Source organism: Amblyomma americanum, chromosome 10 (assembly GCF_052857255.1).
Source record: "Amblyomma americanum isolate KBUSLIRL-KWMA chromosome 10, ASM5285725v1, whole genome shotgun sequence".
NCBI lineage: Eukaryota > Metazoa > Arthropoda > Arachnida > Ixodida > Ixodidae > Amblyomma > Amblyomma americanum.
This window is the reverse complement of record NC_135506.1, coordinates 35,998,104-36,018,998: the sequence shown is the minus strand read 5'-3', so window position 1 is coordinate 36,018,998 and position 20,895 is coordinate 35,998,104. Positions and strand designations below refer to the sequence as shown.

Genomic DNA, 20,895 nt, shown 5'->3' with positions numbered 1-20,895 from the left:
TCCCGCGCCAAAACAAGTGAACTGGTTTCTCTCCGGACGCCCTCCGCTATGCGAACGACCTCGAGTTGACTCCGCGGTGCCACATTTTCTCCTTCACTGTACTCTTCATAGTTTTCTCCGCCACACGCCGCGGCGACGGCGGCAGCCACCGAGCGGGTTGCCGCTTCTCGTAATTTGTAGTCGCAAAGGTGTCGCTCTATGAAATACGATATGTCGCGGTGAACGAGAAATAAAAAGTAAGAAAAAGAAGCGCCTGAGCCAGCGTCACTCGCTTAAAACGGGATTAAGCCACTTGATCAAAATGAAAAGACTCAAGAGAAAGCAAAGGCAAGAATTTGTGGTCAATTAATAATGCTGCTCCTGTTTAGAACACCCACCGTTTCGGGGATGTACGCGCAATTCAAGTTTCTTTTTATGCATTTGGCATATCTTCTTCAGGCGTGAGCAAAAGTTCAATTTGCTGGTTTTAATCGAAACATGACTCTCAAGTCTGACTGTCACCATTAACACTGAAAAAAAAAAATGATGCCCTAGGACCCTAGAAGTTATCTCTATATGACACCTATCCCCTTACTCCGTGCCACTGGTTCTCTGGGCCTTCAGAAACACTTAACAGCGTCTTAAGATGCATATTTACTTAGGTACATACCTGTCGGAATACACATTTCAATCAAAGTTACATATACCCTCATGAGAAACCGCAAAAAAAAAACTTTTTTTTTTGCTTCGGCGCAGGAAGTGAGCTTGGATAAAGCAACAGCTTGGAAACCTGCTCAGGCGCCTCTATAGCTAAGCAATTCTTAAAAAGCCGACTAGATGGAAGCACAGTGAGTGCTTTATGACTTCCAATGGCACTTAAGCTGCCGACCGAATGCTTTTCCTTTTTTTTTAACCCGTCTGAAACGTTTCTAGTGAGCGGCTCATATAAATGATGCGAATACGGAGCCCATATGATACAGAAAAATATACGAAATGCATGCGCTTTCCATATTTTCCTCATCGTTTCCAGGTGCAGAGACAGCATAGATATAGAAGATCCACCTCACGGTGCTAGAGGACCGCAGTTCGAATCTGTGCTGCCGCAAGTTTCCACCAGATGCAAAAAAAATTGTGTTGCTGGAATTGAACAACCAGTCCTATAGGGTGTGACCTGATCCCGGCAACCACAGCCGACAACGCACCCTCTAGCCAGTACAGGATGTGGCCACCCTGGTGTAGTACTGGTCACCACAAACGCGAGTTAAAGATATCCTAGTCGAAATTAAGAAAAAAAATTGGACATGGGCAGGGCCCGTAATGCGGAGACAAGATAACCGATGGTCCGTTAAGGTAACGGAGCAGATTCGAAGTGAGGACATGCTTAGCAGGGGGCGTCAGAGGGTCAGGTGGGCGGATAGGATAAGGCAGTTTACGGGGGATAAGGTGGCCACAGCTGGTCCAGGACAGGGTTAATTGCAGGGGCATGAGAGAGGCCTCGGCCCAGCAGTGGACGTAGAAGTTAGGCTGCTTATGATGGTAATGGTCTTCCCTCTCCCCTCGTTTCCCCCTCCCCTCCTTCTGTTCGGCAGTCCCTGCAGAAGTTGAGCCACGCCAACCTGGTCAAGCTCAAGGAGGTGGTGCGGGAGGACAACACTCTGTATTTTGTGTTCGAGTACATGCGCGAGAACCTGTACCAGCTGATCCGCGAGAGGGATCAACCGTTCTCCGAGGCTGCCATCCGGGCTATCGTGCAGCAGGTGCTGCGCGGACTGGCCTTCATGCACAAGCACGGCTTCTTCCACCGCGACATCAAGCCCGAGAACCTGCTATGCATGGGACCCCAGCTGGTCAAGATCGCCGACTTCGGCCTGGCGCGCGAGATCCGATCGCAGCCGCCCTACACGGACTACGTCTCCACAAGATGGTGAGGACTCTCAACGCGGGAGTATGTGCGTGTTTTTATCGTCGGGAGGGTGTTAGAGCCTGTCCACGATAATCTACGAACTATAAAAGGAGTCAAGCTGAAGTTAGTGTGTGTAGAAAGAAGTTACAGAAATTTTAAGAACTGGTAAAGCACAGGACAGGGTTTGGAGTGGTATGGGAGAGGCCTTTGTCGTGCAGTGGACGTAGCCAGGCTGGTGATGACGATGAAAGTAGAAAGAGAAAATAAATTACATGGCGAGAGCAAGGAACTAGTTTAACGGGTGTAAAAATAACACTGCTAAACTTTGAAGCAGATTTGACGTTCTGGAACAAAATATCTCCACTGCATCCATGCTGCAAAGGGAACACACTGACACTGTTTGTCTAGGTAAGCGCGCTTAAAACGTAATGTATTTCTAGCCTTGGTTGTAGTGCTCCAGTCTTGTGTGGCTTAGCAGCTTGCACGGTGGCTGTATTTTGACGGTATGCCACCAGGAAAGCGAGCGGCAAAGAAACGTTCACAGCGGCGAGAAGCAGACGCAAGTCTAGGCGGCACAAAGTGAAGATAATGCCATAAAGACATAGGTATACTTTTTAAATGAAGTTAATTGACAGTCCACCAGCGTTCGGCAGTCGGTGTTCTCGGCCAGCCCAACGTCGTGTAATGGTTTGCTGCCAACTACGTTGGTGAACAGTCGGCCAGACACGTTTAGTGGACGGTAGGAAAACTATTGGTAATTAGTAGTCACCCGATGCTCAGGCAACCATACGTCCAAAATAAGACCATAAATGGCTACCGACTGGATTCACGTACTGGTGTGTTAAATGCACTGATGTTTGGTGCTGGTACTGTACTTCTGCTTGGTGTCGGTTCTGCGAGCTTCACGTAGGTCGTAGGTAGCGTGACAACGATTACACGACTGCAAAAGTAGCCACAGATTATGTGGTTGACGCAATTTAAATAATGGCACACTTAATTCTCTCTGGTAGGGCAATTGCAGCTTTTCGTTGTTTAAGTGGAGATGAGTCTCTCACACGTTCAGTGCCAGCTGAAATACTTAAGTACTGATGCTCGCCTATCTTTCCCCTTTATCCGTACCTTGCTTTTTTTTTTATTCACAATAGCGGAGCTGCAGTACCTTTGAAAATGAGAGTGCTGAACTTCGTCTCGCGATCGATGAGCAACGGCCCAAGTCGCGCAGGAAAGGGCCTGACTCAGCTTGTACTCCCGATAGATAAATAAGTTCCTGATGGGCACAGTTAAGCCTGGCTTAACTACGCAGTCCCCGAGACGTTCCCCTCCTCATACAGTCTCAGTTCAATTTCCAACGTCTCCGCTCTCAGTTGAAACCCACAACACCGACAACTCGAGCAGCGACACGCTTTCATCGTAAAGCTTGCCTGTCAACAGCACCCCTTGCGAAAGCATTCGTGTCACGCCCGCGCTGTCAAGCACGCTTTCGCGCTGCATCGTAGCGTCGAAGAGAGAAACGAATGCCTTATACGCGAAGTGCAGGCACATCCGTAACGCGCCTCAGTCATCGTGACAGCGCGTGACTGAATACCTGAAAAGTATCAAGTGTGTCGTGCTTGATAGCCACGCGTGGAACGCAGCAGCACTCTTCACGTGGACATCTGCGTTATCCACGCACTTCACTCATTCCTTCTCAGTGAAAAAAGGATAAAAATGAACAAAGTTTCGGCGTGTATACGTGTGAGGAGGGTTGGGAGGGGGGGGGGAACAAGAATTTAATAATCTGGAGTAAAACTGGCATTTGAGCTAGTTGGCAAAGCATCATCATTAGCCTGACTATGCCCACTGCAGGGCAAAGGCCTCTCCCATGTCTCTCCAACTGACCCTGTCCTTTGCCAGCTGCGACCACAATATCCCAGCAAAGTTCTTAATCTCATACGCCCACCTAACTTTCTGCCGCCTCCTGCTACGCTCACATGCCTTCTCTTTGAATCCCTTCCGTTACTCATAAGGACCAGTGGTTATCTTGCCTTCGCATTGCATGCCCTGCCCAAGCCCATTTCTTCCTCTTGATTTCGACTAGGACGTCATTAACCCGCGTTTATTCCCTCACCTACTCTGCCCGCTTCCGGTCTCTTAATGTATCACATTTTATTACGCGACACCGTATACAGCTTGTTCGGTCGAAAAGCCGTCGGCGTCGTAGTAGTTGCAGTGCGAACCGCGCGTCGGAAATATTCGGGGGCTGCGTAAAAATCCACACACACTCAATTAATTAAAAATTGGAGGACGCTTAAGCTTCGCCTTTAAGAGCAAAACGCGACAGCGTGTTGCAGCGCTGCCAGGGAATCCACGGAACGCCATCGCCTTGTCCTTTGGACAAATCGCTCGGAGTCTCTAGGAGGCCTATGAAAACAACACAAACGCTGCTGCTCCACACTAACACTCGTAGACGACTTAAGTTGTACCCGATTATAATGCCTCATTAATGCAGCAGCGTTAAGGGTCCCGTTCAGCGGAAAACCGGTGTATTTCGTCGGCGCTGTGTCGAGAAACTCCGGATTGTCCGAAAAGGTGGCTAAGTCACATGCATGATCGGCGCAATTGGAAAGTGATTATAACCTTATAAAACTTGCGATTACAAGGTCACCACAATACTGACAAGTCATTAGTTTATGGGAGTATATAAAATGAATGAATGACCTGAAATGAAAATAGAGGTGATAATGCGGGAATCGAACCCCCCCCCCCTCCTTAACCGTTCGGTTGCGAGCCAGGCTCCCTGCCCCCAGGCCACGCAGGAAGTTTTTTTTCTTTTTTGCATGGAATACTGCCGAAAAGAAAAATCTAAGCACGCTTACGCCACAAAACACCAGGCCACCATACCCCTGCAGGTCCCCACCTTCCCAAAAATCAGAAGTCCAGATAGGGGAGCCAGCTGGGCGGCTCTTCCAGGACAGCATGTACTCCCCGCACCAAAGCGCATTGCTCACGAAACAAGGATTTCGTCGACCGTGGCGATTCGGCGTGGCGGTCCATCACGCGGCTCCTCCAGAGACTGAATAGGCCACGCAGGAACGTCCGTACGACTTGGTTAAAGCGGGGATACGTATGCGTGTCGTGTAGTCTCACTAATGACTGCCATCGTGAAAGAATAAAATATGTCCGTGTCTGCGTTGGCAAGAGGAGCTGCTGTCGGGACCCGTTAACACTATTGCGCCATATACTTAAAGGTGGAGCTTAAGTATCCCCAAGATTCTTTATGTACCGGTCCTTCAGAAAGGCGCAGAACCTCAAAATTCGACGTGGCCAGACTCTGAAGCACGCGCGTACGCTGCGGCAGGTACCGCGCCCCGGAGGTGTTGCTTCGCTCGACGACGTACAGCTCTCCGATCGACCTGTGGGCCGTGGGCTGCATCATCGCCGAGCTGTACACGCTGCAGCCGCTGTTCCCGGGACGCAACGAGGTGGACCAGCTGTTCCGCATCTGCGCCGTGCTGGGCACCCCCGAGCAGCGAGACTGGCCCGAGGGACACCAGCTGGCCGCAGCTCTGCAGCTGCGCTGGCCCCACTTCCCGCAGGGCTCGCTGGCCGCCGTGGTGCCCAACGCGAGCAGGGAGGCCCTGGTGCTCATGCGAGACCTGCTGCGCTGGAACCCGGCGCGGAGGCCCACAGCTCTCCTGGTCAGTTCTGGAAGGGACTTCTGCTTCACTGCAGTTGTTAGCTTTTCACTACATGCTGCTCTTCTTATTGAGCTTCATACGGGGAAGTGATTGCGATTGGGGTAGTTAAAACACATTGTACTATAGTGTATAGTGTAGAACTGGTAATGCTTCTAAAAGAAGGTTGGCACGGGTTAGCGGAGACAGACATTACATCAACTGAGTTCTGTATGCACAGCTAAGTGAAGACTAGGGGGATAGATGGAAAAAAGAAAAAAGGCTACAAATTGCGTCAACCAACCAAAATAAAACACATACGTACACTCTAAACATAAATACGTCTATATGGGAGTAAAAAGGGAGTGGGCCATCCTCTATAGTCACTCACTTTTATAAAATGGGGTGCTCTAGAGGACAGCTCACTCTCTTTTTACTCGTTTATGTTTAGAGCGTACACGCAAACATATATCATCAAGAAATCTTTCGCGAACAGCGTGTTCCGAACACCCTTTTTAATGTACATGCTTAGAAGTGCATTTTATTATCGTCCAGCAAATGGCTCTCTTTACGGCAGAGAGCTAGCCAACGGGCACTGATACAATCACCTTGCAAAATCTTCGCCTGGTAGTGTGCGCTTAACCGCACATGTCTGTATCCGCTTACTTCCGTCCGGCTTTTTGTAACTCAAAGCAGCGCAACCCTTTCGGAACAAATCATAAGAGCAAGCGTTAACCACTCTGTAGGGTGTGGACCCAAGATATCGGGCTGTTCGCTACCGAGCTAGGAGAACCCCATTAAGAGAGAAAAGGAAGGAGAGAAGAAAATTGTACTGTTCAAAAATGTTTACCCCGTGTACCTGAGCACGTCTACGGCATGCTAGGAGAGGAGCGGTTAATGGTCCCTGTAAGCTAGTGCGCCCTACAACACTGTTCCGAGGCACGCCGTAATATAGGGCGCAGGATTAGGGGTTCTTTCACGAGCGCCGGTATTCACTCGGGCGTTACTGCATTATGCCTCCATCGCATAGCGGCAGCAATGTGCACTTATGATGAAAGCCGCGTCCTGGTGCGCAGGAGACGATCACTATGCGTGCTGGAATACGAATAATAAGCGCAGCAATGAAGCTTTTTTAATATATACCGCGTAGGATGTCGAACACATGATCAACTACATCTCTTGTTGAGGAAATAGTAGTTGAGGGTGCCCTAATTCTAGTGCATATTGAGACAGATCGTGGGCAGGTTTTGTCAGAACTGTTCATTTTCCCTCTACGAGCACGCGGCAACAAAATGGCCAGCGCATTTTAAAGCAATCGGCACTTGCGCGATTGTAAAGCTATGCTATCAAGACCTATCAAATTGTAAAGCACTCGGGAAAAGGGTGCAACTGTAACTATCACGCCCTACTGTATGGGTGTAACAGCCTTACTTTGCACCCATTTTGTGGCGTGCAAGGGTGCGGACTATGGACACGGAAATACACCCCAAAGGGTGCGAATTCTTTACAGTGTATTCGGTAGGCGTGCGCCATGTATGGCCACTCATGCATCCGTATTTAGCGGATGTCCGTCGTGACAAACGCAGCGACAGGACCTGGCATGGTGGAAATTTGACGTGGAGGCGTTTACATGTAGTATTGGAGTAGCGGGGTGCAAAAAGCAGTCATTGGGTGAGTATACGGAGACATGAGGCGTGCGCGGACGACACCGACAACGACGTATGGGTGAGGAACGTCACCCATACAGCTGTCCATGACTCTCTTTAATCAAGCTTCCCTTGCGCCATCACAATCCAATCATCGTCATCATCGAGAGACGCCAGTTTTGCAAGATATTGGTCTCGAACACCACCACGCCGGCTTTGGACACCACCGATCGATCCCTGTTCCGTGGATTGGAAACCATGGTCTCTGATGTCTGCACGCCGAGGTTTCGTTGAAGTCACTGTTTACGGTGCCCTATATACACTGTCATCTCACCACGTCCGAGCCTATCGTCCAGGGGGTCGCCGGAAGTACCACCGTTTGCCACCAATCGGTACGGGGACGTGATCGCTTCGATCGGCACGTGTCGTCCGTTGCGCAGTACGGGAGATTGAGCCTGTCGTAGTGGAGTTGAATTGGCTGGGTGGTATCGGTGCTGACAGCCCGGCTACGTGTGTCAAGTGCGCTACGTGATCGATGGTATCTTCAACAGATCGACCGCCTGAGCTAGCACTTCTTGCGGCGTCAATGACCGTTCATATCAAGTCGTGCATCAACCTGCAAAGAAATGGTCCTTGAAGCGCACACTACATCGTACCGCCTTTCCGCGCCGGCAGGTCTTGCACGTTAGTTTTCTTGTATTGTCCTTCGTTTTTTTTACCGTTCTGGCAAAAATGACACCCCCATTTTGCATAGCGACCATCTGGACTGTAAGGGGCATGGAGCAGATTTCCGTCTTTCTGTCGTCATGTACTGTCGCGATTAAAATATTACGTCACACATGTTCTCGGAAAAAATTTCATTGCAGCTGTACCTTAGGACCCAGACGCGTGCATTGTTGCCAGCGAATAGAGCATGCCCGTGCCCACATGACACGTTTCATGCGACTGGATTATGTGACTGCGCCGAAAAACAAATTGAAAATTGGTTTTGGGGGAAAGGTAAGGGCGCAGTACCTGTCTCGCATCTCGGCCGACACCTGAACCGCGCCGTAAGGGAAGGGATAAAGGAGGCCGTGAAAGAAGAAAGGAACAAAGAGGCGCTGTAGTGTGAATAATTTCGACCGCCTGGGGATCTTTAACGTGCACTGACATCGCACAGCACACGGGCGCCTTTGCGTTTCGCCTCCATCGAAAGGCGGCCGCCGCGGTCGGGTTCGCACCCTTGAACTCCGGATCAGTAGCCGAGCGCACTGCGTCGAAATAAGTTTTTTTTTTTCGAACACTCGCGTCCTGTAAACTTTTGATCGCGATAGTACATAGGCCAAAACGTTTCATAGAACCCCTGAGTAGCGCGCTCCGGACTGAGCGCGCTAGAATGACAGACTATCGTCGCTAAAATCGGACTATCGGCGCTAAAATGCCGGACTATCGTATTTTACTAACAAAAAAAATTGCTAACGTTGTTCTCAGTGTCCCTTTAAGACGGAGTTTGTCTGTCCCCTCCAATTTCTTTCCTTCTACTTTGTTAAATTAATATGCATGTAAAATTACACTTTTATTTTCCCACTTGATCAACAGCACCATTTAAAAAAGAAAAGAAAGAAACATCATGGTTCTCCTGGTTCGATGGCTGTTGCCTTCTTTCCTATATGTAGCATAACGAGCCCCTCATTTCTGTAACCCTTCGTGTTCAACTGTATCAGAAATGCGCACGACATAAGAGAAGACATGCAGGTGAGGTTACACGATGTTGACTCTCCCACGAACGGCGGGTTCTTCAGGACATATGGCACCGGTACAGCGGATGCAACACTACAGCGCTTATCATTCCTGCGCATCACAGTTCGATAAACACCTCTCCCCTCTCCTGTAAGCCACATTGATTACTTCGCCCGCGGGTTGTCACTTTCGCCATCTTGTTGCCATGCGGCGGCGAGACTGAAGACCTATAATTGGATGTGCTTATTGATCAGCCCGTTACCGCTTGACAAACACATTAAACAGAGAAGGGCAGAGAATCCCACTTTGGACGAGGGCATGTCCCAGTAGCCCAGCCTGAAGAAAGTACGTGCAAATGGTCTGGTGAACCGCTCTAGGATATACTGCAAGAACTCCACGGAAAGTTTTCAAATTGCTGTCAGGTCCAGACGCGGTAGCCGAAGCTGGTGGTTTATTAAAGTGTGTGAACAGAGTTGAAACAAAAGAATCCCGTGTTCGCCTTCCGTCGAGCGAAAATGACATCTGATAGCACCAATAGAGGAGTCCCTATATGAACTCACATCGACGACTCAGAGCATTGTGTAAGGGTAGACAAAAACTAACCTTGGCGCTCTGCTATTTCCCTAGCCCCCTAACTGATCGGGTCACCCGGTTTTAAAACTCGCTATCAGGAACCCCTTAGGTCCGATCTTATGACGGAGCCTTCTGCCTTATGCAGTTCCACCGCTACGTATAGCGAGGCCACAAACAGTAACATTTTGTTCCGATTTTTGTTGCGGACGAGTGCTGCGCCCTCGTCTCGGGCCCTCAACATGAGGGCCCTGCGTGCTGTAGCGGAAAAAATTCTTGCCGAATTCAGAACAAAAACAACGAGTTCGCTTGCAGCAGATAACCGAAACTTCGTGGTGATACCTTATGTGCACAAGGTATCACATAACCTGAAAAGAACTGCAGGAAAAGCTGGTGTCAGAGTCATCTTTTCTGCCCCAAGCAAACTGCAGCGCTTGTTTAAAACCGTAAACCGTGAAGGACCTCCACCTGCCGATTGCGGAAAAAATCACGAATCACCCTATGTGCAGTGCCGTAAAAATGTCTATAAGATAGAGCTATCCTGTGGGCGATTTTATATTGGCCAAACAGGGCGCTGCCTCAATGATCGCCTAAGTGAGCATAAACGCTCCCTAAACCCGCCCCCCAAAAGCAATTTGGTTATACATTGGCTTTCCTGTAAATGCACTCCTTTTTTCGGCCGTACTAGAATACTGTATAAACATAAGGACCAACGTACGCGGGAAATCGTGGAAGCTCTTTTAATTCACCGGGGACTTGACAACTGCGTCAGCAAACCTTCCGTCGCGCTAGCACAAAAAAAAAAATGACTATCTTAACAGTTAAGTTCGCTTGTGTAGGTTGCGATTGTGTGCTTTTGTTGTTGTGTGTTTTTTTTACAATCATCACTGATGCTGTTCTTCTGTTGATTGTGCTCCTTTTCGCCTATTTATTGCGTGCGAGCAATAAAGCCTTTCAATTGTAAGTCAGCGCTGTGTTCGTCTCTTTCTTAGTACGACTGTACCTTGTTAGTACCATGTACCGACTAGCCCGGACAAACACCTTATTGCCTCATGTTGAAGCGCTGCATAGGCGTTGCGAGGAGAAGGTATGGCTATACGAGAGAAAGAAAGGCGCGATAAATGTCGCGAACTGCGCACTGGGGCACTCGAGTACTGTTGCGCTTAGTGTGGCGAGGAGGTTGACTCAGAAGAAATACGTGGCCATTGCCGCCCAAGCCTTCCGCCTCTCCACGCTCAATGGAGAGCCCGCTATGGCCTCTGCGGTTTAGCGCGTGCTATATAGTCACATATAGAGAGTCATAGCACAACGCGATCCGCTACCGTAATCCGTTTCCGCGAGGCGCCACTGCGCGTGTGCAGAATGCTCTGAGGACACCAGATGGCGCTACGTGCCCGTGAGCTGCGTGTGCGCCTGCCGTGTCGGAACCAATCAGCACGTATACGCAGTGGTTCCCCGCGGAAGCGGATCGCGAATCGCTCTATGCTATAACTCTGCACTCTTGCGGGGACGTGTCCGACGAAAAATTTCGAGGTATGGGTCACACAGTTGTCTCAGTTCATAAGAAAATTGGCGGTGGTTTAGCTCTGGTTAAACCTGGAGTGACGCGATAGCTACTGCTGGCCGAGTGGAACTTGGTCACGTGACCAACCACGTGATCAACCACGGCGCCACGCCGCCGGCAGCTGCTCCGCACCACGTGACCAACCACGTGACAGCGTGGCGGCGCAGCCACAGGGTGGCAGCGCAGCCATGCTGACGGCTCGAAGTGCTACCATAATGTAGCTATCGCTACAAAATAAAATATCAGCCGTACTGCGATGGTGCTGATTGAGTAGCTCTTTTTGCTTCGGGGCTCCGTCTGTATGCATGCACGTGTGTAAGTGACTGTATGAAGAAAGAAAAGAAAAATGCACGGGCTTGTGGCTGGCTCGAACCGAGCCACTATAATTGTCTTGTGCGAATAGCGTGGATGTGAAAGAATCGATATGTGGAAGAAATAGAACAGATGCACGGCACAGCTGGTTGCGCTGAAGAGATGACAGCGGTTGTGGAAAACGCTATATAGACCTGTGTCCCTCCTCTGTGTTATATGTAAACAACGATCAGTGTGATTGTGCATTTTAATTTCATGAAACGTTATTTACACTGGTCTGTGCTTTCATTTTTGTTTGCTGAAAAGCCCCCCTGCTTGGGCCTGTATTGGCATTAGCCTGCAATAATATACTGAATGAATAAATAAAAATAAAATAAACATTGCCTGTGACGCCACCTGTTCACGTTTTCAGAGAAGCGCTATGGTGTTTCCATGGCCCGCTCACAACCTGACAGGCAAGCAAAACTTCGGACGGGCTTTCAATGGTGTCGAATATGAACCAATTCATTAATCAGTTGGCTATGGTTTGCAGGATTGTTCGAGATTGAATACAACGAGGGCAGTATCTCTGGTGGTCACCTAGCTGACATGTTTTTTTTTATTATTCTGCTCCACAACAGGCGCTGCGCTACCCCTACCTGACGGGCACGCCGTCGACGCACTCACAGTACCCGTCGCCGCACAGTCGCCAGCCGAGTGTCACCTCGCGCAGGTCCCACCCGGCACACGTAAGTGGACCGCATGCATAATGCGTGGCTGCCACGTACGCCTGGAATCGAGCCTTGTGTATTAACCATGCACCTCTGTCACTGCACATGCAACGCGGCACGCTAAAAGATGCGGTGTACAGGGTTTCTCGTTATGGGCAGGAACATACATTCTGTACGCTTTAATCTTAGTTCGTGAAGAGCACAGTAAACATGAACTGCGCAGTCAAGGAGTTTGTCGGCTGAGTAAAAGAAACAATGATCAGCGATCCGACCATCCATACACCACAGAAAGCACCATGGCATGTATACGTCCATTGCTTTATAATGAGATCCTGAGGAAAATAAAAATTGGCCTGTATCGATAAAGTACCGCATTCTAACCACAAAAAGACCATTGTCACCGAAAACGGAGCTTTTATAAGCTAGATGTAAGAAAAAACAAAACAAAATACAGCTGTCGCCATCACCGGACAATTTCACAAGTAAAATGACCGCGTCGACACTGATTTCTTTGTGTGGATCTCAGAGGCTACGCTACCCCATCATACACTTCAAAACAGCCGCAACCCGTCCTTTCCAGTAAGGATCAAGGCGACGAGTTTTAATCGACTGGTGGGAAGATTTTTAAATTGACTTTCTCGGCGATAAATGCGTACTTTGCTGCCGGACAAGCATTAATATAGCCAGAAAGAGCTACTGAATCAATTTTTACTGAGAACAATAATTGGGCGGAGCTTTCCTCAGAGTGTGTGCCTATAATATCAAGATGTATAATAAATCCCACAGAGAAGTGGGATGGAGCACATAAAGAAGGTTCAAATCAAAGAGCAGGTGCTACGTTCAGAGTCAGGAAATTTTTCAATCATGGTATTGAACAATATCTACTGGCATAGTCTCAAGCCTCTTTTCATTAGTGTCCCTGGCTCCTCGTATATTTTAGCAAGATGGGCGACTTAAGTTTGAGCGGATCAAGCGGTTCCCCAAATTCTTCCTGGAACGCAGCCGGGATTGTATGACTGAGTATACACGTTTTCTTGGATGGCCCTTAGGCCTCGGGAATGTATAAGACGAGTCTAGAGAACGTGTAGCTTGAGCTTTACTGTCTTTCAAGAAGAGTGCAGCACTCACTCGCCTACTCACTCTCATTCACCTCTTTATCCGCACATTCGGGTGCTGCTTCGCTGCATCACAATCACTCTAGCCAGTAGTGCGGCAAAGCCAGCTTGTCATGTTGAGCATTGTGCTGATTGGCTGCTTCTGAAGGACATGATCACAACGGCACAAAACTCACCGAGGATGCCAGGGCTCACATCGAAACGATGTGTCCTTTGCTCCACAACCACAAGCTCATTTGTGCAGCCTTTGTTAGAAATATACAGCCCAATGGGGTATCGCCGTATGTGTATAGTGGAGCTTTGGCAGAGAGGTCAGGATAAGAGTTCCTGTGATCTGCAAAAGAATGTTGACGATGCAAAAGGAGCCATGCGTGCTGCAAGTCCCAGAAGCAGGCCTGGTTGCCTGCACACTTCTGACGAAGGCTGTAACTCCGAATGTTCAGGACGGAGATCCGTATCCAGTTTGAGCGCAGCAGTTCTAGTCCCCGGTCCTGGCCGCACTTTTTGCTCTGTAGTAGTAGCAATGCACAGCACGCCGCTTGCTCATTCCCACTTCTCGAAAGACGTCTCGAGGTCCATTAGATGTTCCTCTGAAAAGCAGCACAAGGATACCTGATCCCTATCAGAAAAGTACCACAGCGGCAAGCCGATTGGCCCCCTAGCAACCTGGCTGTATGTGCGAAGGGACTGCAATGGAGTGATCGAGGCCAATGCAGAAGCTTGGGCGAGTTGGTAGCAGTTCATTCTTAAATCAGAGCAAAACAGACAAGGTCACCACAGAGAAGAGATGTACACATGGGCGCTGTGGGTCTCGAGACGTCAAGGCGTCACAGCCTTCCGGTCTCTTGCGCATGCGCAGCACGTGGCGCTAAGCCCATGCCGAGAGCGGCAATTCCATGCTATGCCATTTAACTTAAGGATGCCAAATCATGGCAATGGCCACAACGAGTTGCCACAAGTCTACCGCAGCCATCTCCGAGCAAGTGGTTAGGGAAAACTTCTCAAGTGCACCCCCGTCCCCGAGCTATATGCGCTGATTGGCAGAAAGAATTGTGCAAAAATGAACAAAACAAGAACGATATAGTGATAGGCACACCTTGCATATCCTCTGCCTGTTCGCGTGCGTGCAGGACCAAGGGGCAGCGGCGGCTCCCCACCGCGGTGGAGCCCGGCCGCTGTGGGCGTTGCCCGAGAAGCCGCTGTCGGTGCGGCCCTCGGCCAGGATGCACGACTTCGGCGCGCGCTGGTAGAACGGCCCACAGGGCGCAGGTACGTTTCTGTACACGTACCGAGCAACTGCCCCCCTCCCCACTTATTGCTGAAACAAGATGCAATCAACGTCTCAACTTCTGCCTGACCGCCAACAAGGGTCGACCCAAGAAGTTAACATTAAAGAATGCATTAAATTGGGATACAACTAAATGACCAGGCGGCAGACGTCCTGGTGTCATGATGTCCCAGTCAAACACCTTGCATCTGCCATAGCTGCAATGATTGCAAGCCAGCAGGATCAATGTGCTTGATCACGTCTTGAAAGCAGGTCAACGACATTGGTTTAAGCAGCATCTGCCTCCTAGGTCTTGGATGTATCCAACAATAGAGGTATTCCTCCATGGACAGGCCATACACAGTCCCCTATCTACCAGCATCATAAATGTGCACTGAAGTTGCATTCAACTCTATATTTAAAAGGCCCTCAAGCTACTGCAACTAACAAGCTTTGATGCATCTGCTGGTGGCTGCAAGACTAGGGCCATTGGGTTTCCTCTGACAAAATCTCCTTGAGAAGCTTAATATCACTTATGCATGCACTTGAAACAAATTAGTTTTCCTGCTTATTGCTGCATCCTCTGCTCTTCACTCCCCTCACTCACTTCACTCACTAGAGCCTCTGGAGGTTTTCTAGGGATTGACAGTCAATCCTAGAGCCAATTTTTTTTTTTTATGTGTGGAAAGTTACCAATTTCATGCACACTGTGTGTACTGGCATTTGGAATAATCTTCTTCACCAGTTTCTACTGCAAAGCACCCCAGGTGACGATGTCATGCAACTGTCTTCATTTTGGTGATAGCGACTAATGAGATCACTGTTGCTGTTTAAACATGTGTACAGACTTTCTCTTTTTTCATCTCTCAAGTCGTTGAGATACATACAGCAGAAAAAGTAGCCAGTGATAATCAAATGCATATGCCATATACAATGTACTCATTCATTCAACATGTTCCCAACCGTTCAGGAGTCTTTTAAGCCCTCCATGGTCTTGTTGGTCTAACGACAAACAAAGAGCAAGTGCTTGTCTAATGCACGCTCCGGCTGATTTTATTTTTTCTTTCAGGACGCAGTCAATGCATGGTCGTCAGGATGGTAAACCTCGCTGAGCAGCCTATAAACATAGGACGGGGCGTGGCCACCGGCACTCGTGACCAGCAAGGGAACGAGGTCCGGCGGCACGCAGTCGGAGGCCGGATTGAGCAGGACCGCTCCTCCGGTCTGCGGCTCTGGGCCGACGGGCTCGGGGGAGCCTAGCTGCTGGAAGGCACTCTCGGAGCACGGCAGCTGCGGGCTCAACGTGGCTCCCGGTGCACACACCAGCAACGGCACGGCACAGTGTCGCGCAGCCAGGGCCAAGGCGTGGCTGCCGCAAGGAGCCTGTTGGGTGCACACCACACAGCATCTTAGCCACCCCCGCATGTTGTGACCGGTTTTAGCAAGAGACCCATGGGCCAACTGACACACAGCACCAGCCATATTATAAATTACCCGGCTGAATCCACCTTGTAAATCCACCTGTGACTCCACTTTGAGATTTGTGACCGATTACAAATGCACACATGTAATAGGCTTTCTACGTGAGGCCCTGCAAAGAAGGACGACAGAGAAGCAGCAATTCAACCTGCTCCACAAATCCTGGAAACTTTTTCGCGTGAACTGGTGAGACCACTCTTAATCCCACAATTGACCACACTGCTCCGATCATGTTTTACATGCCACTGTCGCCCTGCCAATGCACATGAGGTGCTGTGTCAAGAGTAGTGCTGCTGCTTTTGCACTTATACCCTGGCACATTTGAGAACTTCATGGTGGAAAAATGCGAAGACATCAGCTCATTGACTCAATAGCAAAGCATACAACAGAGGTGAAGAAAATAGAGAGCGTCATATGAACCACTGCTTTAGAAAAGAGGATGACGGCCTTCACAACCATCTCAGAATAGCTATAGGAAGAAACAATATTCCAGTCACAGTAAAAAAAAACAAGCAGATATAGCACACTGCAAAAAACCAGCCGCTGGTGCCCCCGAGCAAATCATCTTAATGATACCAGCTTCTCTCGAGAGACAAGAAAATAGCACGACTGAGGAGCAGCATGCCTGCGAGCGCTCTGAAAAGCCCACCTGTAGGCCTCCGTCCGCCAAGACGCTGTCCGTCCCCAGGATCACCTTGCTCACGCGGGGCATGAGAGCCAGGATGGCAGAGTCGGGAACCAAGGTGGTCGCAATGCCCACACGTGCCAAGGATTCGGCCAGCTGCACACCCTCACAGCGTGGAGCCCCTTCCGCCACAAGAACCTGTTGAAATTGAGCCAGTGGAACAACATGCAGTACTGCAAGTGACGTGCAGCACGCTGACAGTGCTAAAACAGTGACAACCAGCCAATCAGAAGACTGGATCAATGCTGTCATTTGCTTATAACAATGCGAGTTGAACAGGTCACTAGAGAAATCGTTGCAAGTACATGCAAAGAACACTGCTGCTGTGTATTCTGCTGTGAATAACTAAACGGCCAGTGGGAACAAGCCTCGCTATTTCTGGCAGTGAAAGCCTTGCTCCAAATGGTGGCGAACTTGCGAGTGAAGAACAAAAGCCAGGAAATGACTAACCACTATTTTAAATGTTCAGGTTGTTCATGTATAGTACACAGAGTGCCTTGAGGCTTTCATTACTGTTGCACATCATAACTTGCTGACCACTAAAATTAATATTAAAATATAAGCTAAGCACAAGTAAACAACCTGTTCCTGAATCTGTGCTGAAACCACACCACACAGGCATACAGTAAGTGCTGTTCTTGGAATATGGCCTTATCTGTGCTACAATACAATAAGGTTGCTTTTTGTCTTTGCATAAAGCCCCGTTTCTCCTGATATTGCTCCCCTAACTAGACTACGAGAAATTTGGATTAAGGTGGGACGCAGCTTTCAACACAAACTTCCCTATTTTTTGCACAGATTTTGATCAAACTTTTTCTCCGTGTTTGTAATGCTTTCAAACCTAAGTGCACATAATTTTAGCATTATATCTGGAGATGTTTTTTTTACACAAATTTTTTCTCTTCAAAAAATGTTGTGAGACGCCTGCAGACTAGGTAAAGTACGGGAGAAGGCTGGTTGAACACTCACTGCGTTTCTGAATGCATGCTACGTGTGATGGCATTCTTATATTTTTTTCGTGACACAATTTTCTTTCAATTTTTTACAAAGTAGCTGGCATAGACATGTCTAAACTGTAAATACGATCCACAACACATATCTACAATTCATCAAAATAAAAAAAGCAAGAACGTCATCACATAGAGTAAGCGTTACATTTCTAACATTATGTGGACCTTCAAATACAATGTGATCCCCTGCTCCTTTGAGTCGATTTGACAAATTCTGGTGTTTTGATAGTGCAGTTTCCAACACTGTTTTGAATATAAAAACCTGGTGCAGACTAGGAAAATCAGCGCTCGGTAAATATAGGGCATGAAAACAAGACATGAAAAAAGAGCGTTTATCTCATAACTCACGGGGCAGTTCATTGCTTTTCGAAGCTTGGACAGGAGTTTTGAGAACGAAAACAAACAGGTCCAAATTTGAAAAAGTGTATATATTATGCACTGCCTGTAGAACATAAATGGAGACCACAGAGAACTTGGTTTTAAGGTGCACAGAACTTCATCCTGCCCTTCCCAAGGGAAGAGTGACATATATAGACGGGGCATTGGGATTTGCTGGGGAAGACAAGCGAGTGAATGAAAAAGCGTGGCTTTAACAAATGGGAGGTCAGAAGATTGGTGGAAGAAGTCAAGGGAAGGGCGTATTTGGAGAGAAAAAGATAGTCAAATTAGACATTTTAAAAACAAAAAAAGACAGGAAAAAAAATTTAACAAGGGGGAGATCATAGGCAAGCTGCCGCCTGATATAAAGGGTTAAGCTGTCCATCATCCAGCAATCCATCCAACCTTATTGATTGGCTTTCTTGGCGTTCGCATAAGGTATTTCTGAACAGAAGCGGTGAGCGGTGTCTCAAAGGGTTAAACAAACATGCCAAGAGGCTCAGCCATCTCAATACCTGAAATGTGCGCTGGTTCTGTGCCGCTCTCTTGAGAAAGTCCTCCACCGTGCGCGACCGTCCCTGAGTAAGGAGCAGGTCTCCGGACTGGATGTGCTCAGGGCCCTGGGCAGCCACGTTCTCAGCGCTGTGCCGCAGCTCGCGCTCAAGCTCATCGAGGCTCTCCAGCAGCTGTTCCCGCAGTCCCGGCAGCGGCCGTGTGTAGTCGCTGACCGAGTCATCACGTGCCGACAGAAGCTTTTGCAGCGAGTCCCTGTCAGCTTCCACCTTTGGGCAGAAATTAGCAATTCATCCACTATAGTAGCTTAGAATGGGATCTCTAACAAGGAAGAAACAAGGCACTTTGTTCAATCAAGTTGCTTTAATCTCAAGTGTTCACACAGAATTGAAAAGCTGCTACATTTAGAAGGACCTGCGTGACACTCTGCGGCTGTTGTAAAGATGAATATGCTCTGTTATGCTGTTGGTTTCAATCACAAGAATAAGCAACCACTGCTTGCAAAAGTAAAAATTCATTTAGCACGACACTGAGTGAGTGCATGCAAACAGTGGTTATTTGATCTTCTTGCGGAACGTAAAGTTAAAAGTGGTAAACTGTGGTTATGCTTGACACATAGGCAAAATATGGAGAAAGAAGGCCGAGATGACATTCTGCCCTTGTCAGGCCTTGTGCATATTATAACACACATTAATTTCCTCTATGATTTCTAAAAAATGCACAAGCCTTGCAGCATAGGTGCAGTTGGAAATCACAGAACACTTTTTGTGCTCCCATATACCCACCCTTTAAAGAATTTTGCAACTACAGGAATGTTCCGTACAGTCTTATAAGATGGTTGCTTTGTCTGAATCAACGTCCTGCCCACGGCAGACAAGTAAGCACCAAGTTTCTGATGCTCTGCAATGAGATAATCGGTAATTTTGATTTAAATATACATTTTACTGCATACATAAGGAGTGTACACACAGCTTGCTGCGAAACCTGTCCTGTCTGTGCTAAGGAGATATGACACTGCTTACAAGCTTGATAGGCACATGTTCTTAACAGCCCTACGAAAAGGTCCAGAGGACATGAAAGAAACAGCAACACCGTTGCCCTGCGTTTATTTTTTCATACGCCCTATTAGATCATTGGCCATTGCCAACTCGGCCAGATAAATTCGGGTCCGGTTCCCCTTTCACACGGGAAAGGGGAAATGGACAGAAAAGGCAGATAGGAGAGACAGTGCTCTGTACAGTTCGACAGGCACACTATCCGTTTCCCTCACATATTTCAACGCGGCTGAAGGGCAACTTGGAGCTATGCGCTATATGCTATGCGATCGCTGCAAAAAGTTTCGAACTAAAGGAACCAGAGCTAGTTGCCGTTTTATAGCCGTCCTTTACCTGCCGACCCCAGTAGGCGCTGGCATATTCGTCGCGGATGAGTCGCAGTACACGACGCACAACGTTGGCACTTGGCGACAGCGGCGCAAGGTTCTTGCCACGGGCCCGCACAAGGTCCAGGAGTTCTTGCGCTTGCTGCCACTGCTCTTCGCGGACTAGTTGCACCAGCCGCGATAACGTGAGCCGAGCTTCTGCCTCAGCGTCCATGTTGGTGTGCTAGACACGACGACTGTTTAGATGATTTGATCGCCACTGACTCGAGACAAGCACAGGAGCCGGCCAACACCTCTCACGAACCGACGACACCGATATGAAACTGTCGGTGCAAAATACGAGGTATGATGACACCTTGTGAACGCTCAGTATCTAGCGCCTAACCGCAGAAATGCAAAACCAGTATGATAACAACTCAATGAGCGATCATGTCCGACTACACTCGGTGAATTAAACTGCATATGGGCAAAACCTGCAAGCGAAATGAAAGCACGCTAACTACTGTCCTAGTCTTGGCTTGCCTTTAACTGGCTTGTGCATAAAAACATAGCCAGCTGACGGGTCATTGAGCTGCATGGCTCTGCTGGAGATGATCACCATCAATTTTATACAATATTTATTGTCATCTCTGTCTGGCGGCCTAGCTAATTACGGTTTGGACCAGGGATTCGCTTATTAGTGTTTATTTATCGCCACACTTAAGCCGAAAGTGTCAGGGAGAGAGTTTGTTTTTCCTTTGCAAACGCCATCTGGCCGTGTTGTTTTCGTGTGCCAGCAGCTGGGTTCGCTCTGAGGAGTTGTATGCACTGTTGTATGCGTAATGCCGTTATCGAAACGTCTTTCTAAAAACAAACTTGCGGAAGGAAAGACGAGGTGTGCGGCGAGGTAGACGCTTGGAGCGGTGCCAACGGTCGCAACGAACTGTTTCCGACCTCCGCCGATCGCCGAGTCGTCGTCCAGCTGACTGCATTCGTCCCTGCTGCTTCACTACAGCTCAGTGCGCCTTGGGA

The 20,895-nt window shown here is 48.6% G+C and overlaps 2 protein-coding genes across 3 annotated transcripts in view; one reads left to right on the top strand and one right to left on the bottom strand.

The window, feature by feature from the left end:
* The window catches only part of LOC144108029 (serine/threonine-protein kinase ICK), a 40,546-nt gene extending 24,904 nt beyond the window's left edge, over positions 1 to 15,642 (top strand). Inside the window, exons 3-7 of one of the 2 annotated variants that reach the window (XM_077641305.1) lie at positions 1,569 to 1,903; positions 5,220 to 5,559; positions 11,967 to 12,074; positions 14,302 to 14,440; positions 15,508 to 15,642. In XM_077641305.1, coding sequence (XP_077497431.1) covers positions 1,569 to 1,903; positions 5,220 to 5,559; positions 11,967 to 12,074; positions 14,302 to 14,421 — 903 coding nt within the window. In that variant the 3' untranslated portion in view covers positions 14,422 to 14,440; positions 15,508 to 15,642. The remainder of the gene's footprint in view (positions 1 to 1,568; positions 1,904 to 5,219; positions 5,560 to 11,966; positions 12,075 to 14,301; positions 14,441 to 15,507) is intronic. The other variant, XM_077641306.1, reaches the window with a different exon arrangement.
* Positions 15,462 to 20,288, bottom strand: eIF2Bbeta (eukaryotic translation initiation factor 2B subunit beta). Its single transcript, XM_077641308.1, has 4 exons — positions 19,892 to 20,288; positions 18,506 to 18,772; positions 16,567 to 16,740; positions 15,462 to 15,821 (listed from the first exon to the last, which is right to left on the bottom strand). Exons 1-4 carry the CDS (start codon positions 20,096 to 20,098, stop codon positions 15,504 to 15,506), a joined length of 966 nt encoding a protein of 321 aa, XP_077497434.1. The 5' UTR covers positions 20,099 to 20,288; the 3' UTR covers positions 15,462 to 15,503.
* Positions 20,289 to 20,895: the final 607 nt, after the last annotated feature.

Excerpts from the sequence above, each read along its gene's own strand:
- eIF2Bbeta (XM_077641308.1), bottom strand. The coding sequence starts at position 20,098 with ATGGACGCTGAGGCAGAAGCTCGGCTCACGTTATCGCGGCTGGTGCAA. Across the intron at positions 18,773-19,891 it reads GCGCCTACTGGGGTCGGCAG|GTGGAAGCTGACAGGGACTC; the intron begins GTAAAGGACGGC and ends TTCTGCCCAAAG. Across the intron at positions 16,741-18,505 it reads AGAACCAGCGCACATTTCAG|GTTCTTGTGGCGGAAGGGGC; the intron begins GTATTGAGATGG and ends CAATTTCAACAG.